This window comes from Camelus ferus, chromosome 13 (assembly GCF_009834535.1).
Source record: "Camelus ferus isolate YT-003-E chromosome 13, BCGSAC_Cfer_1.0, whole genome shotgun sequence".
Classification (NCBI taxonomy): Eukaryota; Metazoa; Chordata; class Mammalia; order Artiodactyla; family Camelidae; genus Camelus; species Camelus ferus.
Genome location: NC_045708.1, coordinates 57,931,735 through 57,944,841, shown reverse-complemented (window position 1 = coordinate 57,944,841; position 13,107 = coordinate 57,931,735). Strand labels below are relative to the sequence as shown.

The window sequence follows — 13,107 nt, the reverse complement described above, 5'->3', positions numbered from 1 at the left end:
CCATTGTTAGAAGTTTTTCCTATATGTTCTTTGTTTTCTTTTCTCTGTCTTCTTTTGGGTTGACTGTTTTTTCTTTTTTATATTTTATTTTATTTCCTTTGTTGGCTTATTAACTATCTTTTTAAAATAGTGTTTACTTTTAGGGTTCCTAGTATACATCTTTAACTTAACACAATGTATCTTGAAATTATATTATGCAACTTCAGATATAGTATAAGAATCTTGTATTTCCCCATTTCCTGGTTGTTGTGTTCTTCTCTTTCATTGTTCACTGTCCTACACTGTCTGGTTTCCAGTATCTGAAAAACATTTTCATATATTTTGTCCAGATTTCTAGTTGTTTTGGATAGGAACATAAATCTCATTTCTGTTATTACCCTGTCTTGGCCAGAAGTGGAAATCCCTTGGAATGACTTTAGATAAGAAAGTGACAGAAAATGTGCATTTTTGATCCGTCTCTAGACCATGCATTTGTAAGGGAAAACTCTTAAAGTAGAGGGACCAATTACAAGGCAGGTGGGTTAATTCAAGTGAGAGATGGTGAAGGCCTAAGGTTGATCATTGATGATGATGCTAGACAGGTGGGGAACAGTTTGAGCAATATGTAGGTTTACATACTAGTGCAGGGTTTCTAAAAGAATGGGTCATGAGCTATTTACATCTGAATTACTTGTAGTGTTTGATAAAATGAGGATTCTGTGCCCTGCCCCAACTTTATTGAATCTGAATTTCTAAGGATGTGCTTTAGAAATTTGCATTTTAAACAAGTCCCTAGGATAATACTTAGAAACACTAAAGTTTTAGAAGAAAGTGATAGATTTTTTTTTTCCAAAATATGATCCTCATTTTTTTGGGAACCTCTAATTTGGAGTGACCTGAAGTGGTTAATTAAAAATAAAGATTTATGCATGCATGTCCAGAACTGCTGAATCTGAATTTCTGGGGCAGTTGATTCCAGGAATTTCTTATATACATTACAGTTTGAAAACCAGTAAGCTACAGTACTTCACAGACATAATCTCACTGAACTTCACAATAACCCTGAGAAGTAGTAGGCACGTATTATGTCTCCTCTTATTTTATAGATGAAGAAACGAAGCACCGAAGTGCAAAATGGTTTGCTCATTGTCAAAGGAGGCATCTCCTTCCACCAAATCTGATGCTCTTTCTACTTCCTTTCTGTTGACTGTGAAATAGGCTTATCTCTAAAATCTTTAGTAGGAGTCATCCAAGGCATTGGACCTGTGGTTCCAAACAATTTAGGGGGCCAGGAAAGTGTGTTGTTCTTTGGTCATACTTTGTACCAAGTGAAAATTCAGTTCAGCTCTCTAGCAAGTAATTGTGATAAGCTTACTTGTCTAAGAAAAGTGTTTTTTTTTTGTCTTTGACCATTATCTTGATGCTTTTTATAACCAGCTTTGAATTTTCTCTCTGTTTTCTTTTAAAATCATTTAAAGATAGAGTGCACGTTTGATATTTCCACTCATGACAACTGAAGAATAGGGTATATAGTATAACCTTAGTTCTCAATTTTTCCCCAAGATCTTATAAAACTGAAAGAAGAAATTTCAGTGTCTAATAATTTAGGCTGCATGTAGCTTAGATGTCACAGTTTTGTAGTAAGTTGTTTGGCTTATAACTTTGCTATATCACTAGAACTGATAATATTTTCTAGTGAGATTTTCTGTAGTCTTTTGAGGTGATTTCATATGTGCCATGAATCTGAGATCCTATAATCTGTTTAACACAGTAGTACTAGTGTTAGACTGCAAATAGTAGAAAAAGTAATTCTTTTCAGTCAGGATTGGTTTTTGGATTTGCTTTTGGAATACTTGAATAGTCAATGAATTTTGTTAGTACGTGAAAACAAGCAAAGCTCTGTGGCAAGGAATAAATAAGGTCTTAGGAATGGGGTTTAAATAGTTTGTTTTCTGTTTTGTATGCTTTTTAAAAGACAGAATAGCTAAGTTTTTTAAACTTATGGGAGTAAGTTCTATGTTTAAATAGTTCAAATTTAAAAACTATTGTAGCCTGCCAAAATTCTAAGTAGTGTATCTGCTCCAGAAAGCACATAACATTTGTGCAGAATCTTAAATCTGAAATGAGTGAAATGAAGAATGCAATGTAGGAAATATAAGAGTTTTGGCTGGTGTAACTCCTTGCTCATTACAAGAGAGTTTATATCAACTTTTAAGTTTGGGAATACTTACATTTGTGTTGATTTTTCATAGCATTACTTTTTTAACATTTGAAATCAAATGCATAGAGAATTAAGTGTTTGAGGATAGGTATCAGTGTTTCTGAATCACTATACTTTATTGTGTTTTTCCTCCAATGAAAAAAACTGAGATATAATTAACATATTTGTTTTCTACTGTATTGATAGTGAAACTTCACTGAGAACATCTGCAGGTTGACAATACCAGTAACAAATTTTATCCACAAAGCAGGTGTAAGGCTATCTGTATTTTCTATGTAGATTTTTACTTCTTTTTATTATACAGGAATTTGGAGTGGTACACCATACCATGTTGCATCATTTTAGAATGTCATTGATGGGTTTCTTTTTTGATACGTGTGTGTGTGTGTGTGTGTATGAATATTTTTTAGCTTATTTTTCCACTAATAAATGGGTAGAAGTGACTTAAAGTTTTACATGGTGCTTTTTGTCATCATTGTAAGCACATCATTATGTTTCTCAGACTCATACTCTGTAACCAAGTATATGTTCTAAGAAGCTTACTTTTAAGGAACATTTTTTACAGCTACGTCTTGATTTAGTTGGTCATAATTCACTTTCTGTTTGCATTAAAATAACATAGACAAATTAGTCACAGAGGGATAATCTAACAAGATAAAGCTATTACTTTAAAGGACATCGAATGTTTTAAAGTCATATTTAGGGGAAAGTCATGATCTTATTTACTGCATTCTTAAGCTTTATAGATTTATTCCCTAATATTACCATAAAACAAAGAAAGTACTTTTCTAATTAATGTCTGAGAAATTACAGGCTTCTGGAAAATGAGATACATACATTGGAAAAGGAATCTAAGGAGCTCTAAAATTTGTAAGAATTTTAATTTAGAGTTGAATTTTGAAATATTTTATATGAGGACCCTGAGAAGCCTTTGTAAGAGTGTTAACTCGTGTTAAATCTGTTGAAAATAACATTTTGTAGCTAAATATAAGGAATTATTTGTGAAGTTTCTTAGAAAATACAGTGTGCTGTGTGTTAAGAAATATTATCAGTTTTATCCACAAATCTGTAAATAGTAACACATCCGTAGTGACTATATTGTGGTTTCCCTTCACAGATACCAAGTTGTGCTAGTACAACCATATAAATAATTAATACCTGAAGTCTCAATGTCACATGGACATTAACAGTGATGACAGATAAATGCAGACGCTTGGGAATCAAATACTAGGCGAAACACTTTAATAAAGGTAAGAAAAAAATGTAATCTTAATTAAGGCCAAGCGGGCTTTAGTTAGTGGAAGTAATTGAAGTTTCTTTTTAAGTGTATTAGACTTTTAAGAAACATATCTGCATGATCCTGTTTATCTTCATATTGGTAGGACTCAGCTGTAAGTATCGGTTCTTCTGTAAAAAATAGCAGTTGCAGATCTCCTTGTCTGGCAGATACCGTAATGGGTGATGTTCCTCTAGTAAATAGGATAGTCATATGACTGTCTGGAACTCGATAGAGTGCTGGAATGGGCATGCCCGTGAATACTCAGAAACACATCCAAAATTGTGGATCCTCTCTGGCTCTGATGATTGCCGCCACCACCACACACTATAGACTGTAATGTTTTACCATGTTTGTGAAAGGATTTTGGGATTGAGTATAAAGGAGTTGGCAGTTGAAATCCTTGTTACAAGAAAAGTGAAATTTCAAGTCAAGTTACTTTTTTATAGAATCATGTTTTACTGAGCACCCTCCTCATGTTAATTTAGAACATTTTTTAATGTGGGATTAAATGATTTTTTTAGACAATTTTCCTACTTGTGCTTTTGAGAATTTACTAGACATATCTGGGGAAGATTGCATCTATAGATACTAGATATTAGCCCCTCTGGCTGACTAAAACTAGGCAGTAAATCTAGTTTACAAAGCTTTGATGATTGCATCAGTTTTTAAATGGCAGTCCTTTACCAAAAATAGTGTCACTTTTAGAATATCTAGTTTTATGTTTATGTGACAGTTTCTATCACAAACATTGCTAGTCTTTTTCCTAGTGTTCCTCCTTATTTCCAAATAGGAACTCATAATAACCCATTTAGCCAGGTTCTCTGAAAAGGATATCATAATGCATTACTATAAAGTAAAACTGTGATTAACTAGACTGTCCAAGAAATGCATTGTATTTAGGTTAATCCCCTAAAATATCTAGCCAACTGGGTACTAAAACCAGAAAATCCTCATTTTTGTCCTCGTTGAAAATCCATATGCCCAAAATAATAGGAATTTCCCTTTATGATGGAATCTTGTAGCACTTTACCATCAAAGTTATCATGTAGATATAGAAGACTTGGTTTATGCTTTGGGGTGCATAACCTAAATTATTTTTGTTGTCAGTCTCCAGTTTTGCATCCTCGAAAGCCAAAATTTGGGAAGGCCTCGAATAAGAATAAGAGATTATAAATTCTGTATGAGAAATCTTATTGAGGGCAGTCTTGGGGTCACCTCAAAACAATATTGCCTTACACTCTAGAAAAGAACTGAGTCACATTTTGACTCAAAATAATATTGAGTTGTTGTAAGGATTTAATATATTTCAAGCTCTTTTTGGTTTGTTTTTGTTGGTTTCTAAAAATTCTCTTCCAGTTTCTCTGAGGCTACAAGCTACAAAGTTAACAAGAATTATCAAAGATGTTGCTAAAATCTATTAGCGTAAGTTAATTTGCTTCTTTAATTCTGTTTTTTATTATTTTATTTTAAAGAAAGAAATTTAGGAAGTTCTAGTATTCTCCATGGCTGAAGCTGAGAGTCTGAAACCCTGATGCTTAAGCTCTATTCTAGATCATAGCTCCAACTCCTTCAGGATATAAGGAAAGAGATAATATTTCCACAATGATAGATCTTTGGTTGTACAGGTAAGTTATTTAGTTTTGCAATAGTGAAGACAACTATAGTTCATTTGTTTGTTTGCTTGTATTTGAGGAGAGGACGCTTGTTATTTTTCTATACTTCCTTCTGTATGTGGAAAATTGTGCAGTCTTGCTAGCTGTTCGTAGGAATTTGGAGCTATAGGGGATGGGTTATGAATGAAATAATTTCCCACTCTTTTCCCAACAGGGGATAAATGAAGTGACTATGTGCTTTGGAATCTCTGGAGCATTATATCTATCTTTGACATAGGTAGATATGGGTAGATATGTGTAGGTACTTTTTGATTCAAGGGCATTATGAAATTCCTAGACTTTTCTTTCTCCTCATTCATTCAGCTTTATCTGTATCTGTGTTTGTCTCTCTGTCTCTGCCAGTCTATCAATCAGTCAGTCAATCAGTCAATCAATCAGTCAGTCATATATCTGACTCTCTTAATGGGGAAGAAAGAAGCAATGCCTTTATACAAGACAGTACATGATAAGAGTTCCCAGGCTTCAAAGAGGCTAATACTAAGTTGAATTGTGTAAATGGCTCCCGGGTTTCACTCTCCTTCTTTTTAAACTTTATACTTTTAACCTTATAGATAATAGTGATAATTGCCCAACTGAAAAAATTTGTCTTAAAAGATTTGTATGACAAAGATAGTCTCTGAACTATTTTTAAACAGTTCATGTTTATGTTGTAGACAAATAGGAAAAGAATCATCGGTAACGCTTCTGAATTGCTCTAATTCTTTTTGGCTTTCACTTTGGTTTGTCTACATGTTATTACGACCAGTTTCCTAAAAATGATTCACTTAATATAACTAAATGTTACGCTAATAAGTACCAGCTATGACACTGATGGATTGTCAGTCTCTCAGTTCCCAACGTAAACCATCCTACTTTGGTGATTACTGTGGAACCAAAGCTTACAGGCAGTGTCTTTGAAATATCTTTCGAGATTTTTTTCTTTTAAGTAAAGGTGATAGCTGGAGTAGTGTTTCATTAGGTGGATCATTTTAGTTTAATGCTCATTATTTCTTTCAGTTCTTACTGATACAGCTCTGCAGATGTTGTCACAGGGGCTGGAAATTTATGATCTGAAACATAGCTGATACTGTTTCGAAGAGTGTTTCAGAATCCTTTAGATAGATCTGAGGTAAAAGTAGACTCAAATTGGTAGTTCAACAGCAAGTAAATGGGTGAGATATGTGGGATTATAGATAGGATTTGGGGCTTAATGTCAATGGACAGGCTAAAATTTGGTTGACTGTCCTCAGATATGCCCTCTAATAATATGAAAACTTTTGAGGGTGGGGGAGAAAGGAATTCTAGCATTTGATTATATTCTCTTCCCTTTATTCTAGAAAGTGCTATCTATTCATTAGTTGGTGGATAACATATAGGAAAAGCTTCATTCTAGTTGCTAGATTGGATTTTGCCCATATGAACCTGTTAGCTAACAGTTTCCCTTAACTCTACAACTAGAGTGATTGAATTTCCAGTTCCAGTTGTGTGCTGGCTAATGTCTTCTCCATGTTGACTAGTTAATTAGCAGGGGTATTTTCTGAGATACTTAGTTTATAAACGAGTTTCTTTCTGTTCCTTTAGCAACTTAATTTTTGGCAGAAATACAATTTTGTGCTCCAAACTTTTTCAGTGAATTTCCTCAGTAACTCTTGTGCTAATGTAGCTAAAATGAGGAAGACAACTGCTTTGGGCTGTACCTTGCAAGGTCTGGCCAAGCCGTGTTGAGATTTGGTTGAGATAATCAGGACATTGTTAGTCTCTTTTTGGTAATTGAATTTTGCATTCAGCTTATCAGATAACTACAGAAAATATGTGTCTTTATAAATGCTTATCCAAAAATAGAAAAGATAGGAAGAAAAGGGTAGAACAGAAGAAAAAATTATCAGAGGGAAGAGTGTTAAAATTTCATCCAACTCTAATCTTCATAATTTTAGGCAATTTATTGCCTTAGTATATGTAATAAGTTAATTTCAGGCAGGAGATTTTTATAATCCTCTTTGGTGCTTCCTCAGCCGAAGGGATCATGGTTTTATTTATAAATTTTTTAGTATTAGGATCAAATAAAGAATTAAAGGATTTATTATAAATAGGTCTCATTTAGTTTGAAACTTGATGTATTTTAACAGAATATGGTTTCGATGCAGTGGTCTAAGGCAGCACTTCTCAAACCTTAGTAGGCATTCAGTGACCCAGGGAATCTGATGAACTGGTAGGTCTAGGGCAGGGCCTGATACATTCTGCGTTCCTAACAAGCTTCCAGTAGGTGCCCATGGTGCTAGTTCTTAGACCACACTTGGAGCTACAAGAGTTTGAGGTACCACAGAAATTCTTGTCACAAAACAGTTTCACTTTAGGTAGGGCCCAATAGCATAGAATTTGAGAACTCTAAAACTTGGGCTTCACTGTAGTTATTGAACAGAATAAAAAAATTTTTAAGGAGCAAAAGAAATGAAAAAAGTTTTAATATTTCATATTGATCAGTTTTTGATCAATGGAATGATGAAAAATAAGCCATTATAGGTGGTGTTTTATAATGATATGAATATGTTTTTTGTATGTTCTACAATATTGAAATCTATATATACATTCTTCGTGAGTAGTTTTGGGTGCTACTAATAGTTTTATTTTATTAATAATAATGAGGTAGAAATTTCTCATATTTGAATTGGTGTGGAAAGAAAAGGGCTAGGAATGCCTGTTAATTGGAATCATTTGAAGTTTATAAGCCCTTGATCGGCATCATATTTTAAAAAGTAAAGCAAACAGTTTTATGAGGATGTGGGATTATAAAATATTACTATTGCCAATATTGTTTTTAAACCAGAAATCATGATGAATATAATCAAATTTGCATTGAAGATATATATTTGCATTAGATTTTATAAGTAAAAATTTATTTATAAAATTAACTTACATTTTATTTGTTACATTTATATAGATATTTAATTTTTAAAAATCTGTAATCTTCAAATTTGAAAGCTTCAGATTTGGGTGCAAGAAACAGATAAATTGATTTTAATAATTTTTTTAGTTTGTGCTCTTTTGAAAACTTAAAATTTTGTAATTAAAAGTGATATTTGTGGGTCATTCAGTGTTTATTACCTGCACATAAAAAGAGACAGAATGTAATCTTAATAACAAGATTTTAACAAAGGAGAATTACATGTCAGAGCTCGCTAATGAGTCCTGGAACAGTGAAAGTGTACTTGGAAAAACATATTTCTAAGTTCTGTTCAGTATTTTTTGCTTACTGTTCACATGATTGCTGTGGAATTCTCTAGAACAAATTTTCATTCTTTAATTCCAAGGCTGATTTTGTGAGTCTTGTAAGATTTAAAACAAATTGTTAATTAAAAATTTGAAAGTGTGTTATACTCTGAAAGGAAATTCAGCCAACTTACTTATTTTATAGGATACTTTCTCAATTCATTTTGTCAGCAGGTAGGAGCAGGAAGACAATTTCTTTTAATGTTTCTTTTTTTGTATGTGGTAGCATGTTGCTGTATCTTCTGTAGTTCTTCATAACCTTTCCAACTGTTGGATACTTCCAGTTGAAGCAGAAGAGATTGTACGTGATTTGTGGGGGAAGGGGTCAATGGCGTTTGGAGGGTTATGGGAGGTGGGACAGTGGGAAGGATGGCAGAAGGAAGGAGGGGAGAGGTTACTGTACAGTTTTGTGCTACAAACATTACTAGCCTCTTTGTCCATCCTACACCCCATTGTAAGTTAGGCAGTGAAGTGGCAAAGTATCCTTTGGAAGCTAAACAGAAGAGGAGCAGAAGAATTGAGACTTGCTATCTTAAAACCCCTTTATTCTACTTGATGGGAGAGCCTTTGGAAAATAATCACTGAACCAGTTTATCCAGATGGATCAGTCAGGACATTTTTCAGTTTCTCTCTCATTTGTATCATAGAAACACCAAAGCATCCACACCAGACAACCTGCTCATCTCCCTAACATGCATTAGTGCTGTGGCATCCACACACACTCAGTAGCTTGAAGAAGGAAAGGATGGGGTTCCGTGTGTATTCCCCATTTCTTAAGTGTAATATTTGCTTGGTGGGGGTGCCTTCTCTTTTTCTTCTGTCCTCTTTAGAATACTTCCTTTCACTTAGTAATTTATAGCTCTACTTTTAGAGACCAGCGTGACTTGGCTTTGCTCTGTTTTGCTCTTAGCAGGTGCAAGCTGGGGTTGTGATTTCTACCCATCTGCTTAATTATAAATAATTCTGTAGCCAGCATTTTTTTGGTGCCATGTAGTTTATTATCAAAGGGTTTGACCTGACTCATCTTAGTAAGAGTGAATTAAAAGGAGAAGAGCCCGTCTTTTTAACCTCCCAGAAATGTTCTGAGAACACTTGAGAAGTGATTGGGATAGTTTTTGTGATAGCTGCTGTATAAATTCAAGATTATTGTTTTAATAACCAAGATGAAATCCTGTCTTTTGAAAGAGGTCTTTCTGGGCCCTTTGCCTCTGTGTAACTGAGAGGCAAACACACAGTGAGGCAGGTTAAGAGCATAGAATCTAGAGCCCAGCCCTGTACTTTACTAGCTGTGTGGCTTTGGACAGATTACTTAGACTGTTAGCACTTCAGTCTCCTCATTTATAAAGTAGGAATGACAATAGCTTATTCTAATTGTCATTAGACTTAAGCAAGTTAATGTATGTAAAGCATACAGAATGATTCCTGAGACATATTAAGTGCCATGTAATTAATTGTTAGCTTATTATCACTTTTGGAAATGTTAATAAAAGAAATTATATCACATAATTTATTAATATTGGCTATACAGTGGATTAAAAAGTTATAGGCTTTATACTTTTGTTTTAGGTATATTAACTATTACCTTTTTCTCATTATTTTGTTTACGTTTTTGAAGGTTTCCCAATGAGTGGATCATGATGACCGTATTGTAGGGACTTGCCATAGTATGGCTGCTTCCCGATCTACTCGTGTTACAAGATCAACAGTGGGGTTAAACGGCTTGGATGAATCTTTTTGTGGTAGAACTTTAAGGAATCGTAGCATTGCTCATCCTGAAGAAATCTCTGCTCATTCTCAAGTGCGTTCAAGATCACCAAAGAAGAGACCAGAGCCTGTGCAAATTCAGAAAGGAAATAATAATGGAAGAACTACTGATATAAAACAGCAAAGTACTCGAGAATCATGGGTAAGCCCTAGGAAAAGAGGACTTCCTTCTTCAGAAAAAGATAACATAGAGAGGCAGGCTGTAGAAAATTGTGAGAGAAGGCAAACAGAACCTGTTTCACCAGTTTTAAAAAGAATTAAGCGTTGTCTTAGATCTGAAGCACCAAACAGTTCAGAAGAAGATTCACCTATAAAATCAGACAAGGAGTCAGTAGAACAGAGGAGTACAGTAGTGGACAATGATGCAGATTTTCAAGGGACTAAACGAGCTTGTCGATGTCTTATACTGGATGATTGTGAGAAAAGGGAAATTAAAAAGGTGAATGTCAGTGAGGAAGGGCCACTTAATTCTACAGTAGTTGAAGAAATCACAGGCTATTTGGCTGTCAATGGTGTTGATGTCAGTGATTCAGCTGTTATAAACTGTGGTGACTGTCAGCCCGATGGGAACACTAAACAAAATAGCACTGGTTCCTATGTGTTGCAGGAAAAATCAGTAGCTGAAAATGGGGGTTCGAATACCCACACTTCAATGTTCCTTGATAGTAGGAAGGAGGACAGTTATATAGACCATAACGTGCCTTGCACACATTCAGAAGTGCAGGTCAAGTTGGAGGACCACAAAATAGTAACTGCCTGCCTGCCTGCGGAACGTGTTAACGAGCTGACTGCTGAGCCAGCTGCAGGCCCCCTTTCTGAAATCCATTCATCTTTAAGGGATTCTGAGGAGGAAGTAGATGTGGTGGGAGATAGCAGTGCCTCAAAAGAGCAGTGTAATGAAAACACCAGTAACGCCCTGGACTCAAGTCTTGAGATCATGCCCGTGTCCGGAGAACCAGAGCCATCTTCTGTCCTAGACTGTGTTTCGGCTCACATGACGTCTGTGTCAGAACCGCAAGAGCACCGGTACACTCTGAGAGCTTCGCCACGGAGGGCGGCCCCTCCCAGAGGCAGCCCCACGAAAACCAGTTCTCCTTGCAGAGAAAACGGACAGTTTGAGGAGACGAATCTTAACCCCAGTGAAACAAAGGCAACTGTTAGTGATACCATAAGTGAGTCTCTCTCAAATCCTGATGAAATTTCTCAGAATGAAAAAGGGATATGTTGTGACTCTGAAAATTCTGGGAGTGAAGGACTAAGTAAACCATCCTCAGAGGCAAGACTCAGTACTGGACTTTTGCCATCCGCCAAAGAGAGTGCCAATCCACACATTACAGAAGAGGAAGATGATGATCCCGATGTTTATTACTTTGAATCAGATCATGTGGCACTGAAACACAACAAAGAGTATGTGTAAATATGGTAACCATGAATTCTGCTTTGTTTATTATTCCCCAAGTTTTCAGTATCTATTCATAATTGTCTATAGCATTTTTATTACAGCTAAAAATAATGCTTTAACTGAAATTTTAGATTTAACACCATGATATTCTCAACTCTTAAAAAAAAAAATCTCCAAAAAAAAGACTTAATATCCAGCTTTATTACTCTCTTCAGTGGCAATATGGTTTTCTAGTTTTGATATTTCACACGTCTCAATTAGAAGAGACATGTGAAAACATGGTTTATGATGTTTTTGTTTCTTTAATAAGTATTATACCATTTGAGTTAATTTATAAAATGGAAGCATCTTTAGTTATCACAGTCCACTTTGATTTGTAGCTGTAGAGCTTTGTGAAGTGTGTATGCCTTCCAGATAATGTAGAACAACGCTTAGACCTCATCCAAATATGGGAAATCTGGCAGGCTACAAACCTGCTTTTGGTTGCTTATATCTAACTTCCAGTTAAAAGTTTTGATTTAAAAAATGCGCTTTATGCATCATCTTTCTTTGACTTTTGTGATATACAGAAGTAGATATTACTGTTAATAGTTTGCCAGCTAGTTGTTATGTTGTAATTAGCTTATTAGCAAGAGTTAGTCTGCTACATAAAGCATTTGATACAGCCTTTTCTTGATTCTAAATTTTAAGGGGAGACTATATCTTAAAATACTATCTGTGCTCAATCTTTGTGATAAAGTCACTAAAAAATACAGAATTCAGTGTCTAGATTGATCACAGTTTTGCTTAGATTTTCTTTAAAGTATTCTGGGCAGTAACACAAATGAATTAGAGCTAACTGTGTCTAAATTGTCCTGAAAGGCACTGTTAACAAAAGTACGTACCATAAATATCATGATGAGCAACAGTAAAAGACAGACATGTATGTTAGTCACCTTTACGTCTACAGAGTAGGCTTTTGAATTAATACTCGTAATCAGAGTATATAGGCTGTGTGAAAATCCGGACTTGAGCAACCTTTGTAATGTTTTTGCTCTGACAACTGTCAGATCCTGGTATGTATCAGCTGAAAATATCAAATCCTGGTTGTAGAATACAGTAATCCTTTTCCATGCATTATAGGTAGTTCAGAATCAAATATGATAACATGGTGGCCTTTTAGCCTAGGTCTTTTTTCTGAAAAAAATTTCTTCTGTTTTCTTTATAAATAGCATTTTAAGAGGTCACTTTATCTGAGCATTGTACTCCTTTTGTGGAACTGTTAGCATCTTCATGTATTTGATATGTTTGAAGTCCAACCTGAGATGACTAAACAACTCATAAGTGAAGAGTTTTTCGATTTGAGATAAGTTGAGTTCTTATCATTAGTATTCTCTCTCAGGGTTTAAAAGTAGAGTTGCTTTTCTGTAGGCACTAGGAGGTGGAGTGTATGTCTTGGGGGAGTATCAAAAACTCAGGAAATGTGTTTTTTTACAAAATGATAATCTGTTAATTCTATTCTTTGCTTTTTGTTGTTTTTTTGGCCAAAGAGATGCTCACTTAT

General features: G+C 34.8%; 1 protein-coding gene across 6 annotated transcripts in view; it reads left to right on the top strand.

Annotated features, from left to right (window-relative positions):
- The window catches only part of ZZZ3 (zinc finger ZZ-type containing 3), an 88,720-nt gene that overhangs the window by 28,319 nt on the left and 47,294 nt on the right, over window positions 1–13,107 (top strand). For 3 of the 6 annotated variants that reach the window (XM_032494618.1, XM_032494615.1, XM_032494620.1), the window contains exons 2-4: window positions 3,318–3,450; window positions 4,952–5,104; window positions 10,014–11,569. The exons of 1 other annotated variant lie outside the window; for it this stretch is intronic. In XM_032494618.1, the coding sequence (XP_032350509.1) occupies window positions 10,065–11,569 (1,505 nt within the window). In that variant the 5' untranslated portion in view covers window positions 3,318–3,450; window positions 4,952–5,104; window positions 10,014–10,064. Of the gene's footprint in view, window positions 1–3,317; window positions 3,451–4,951; window positions 5,105–8,624; window positions 8,700–10,013; window positions 11,570–13,107 lie in introns of all 6 variants that reach the window. 2 more of the 6 variants (XM_032494616.1, XM_032494617.1) reach the window with 2 other exon arrangements.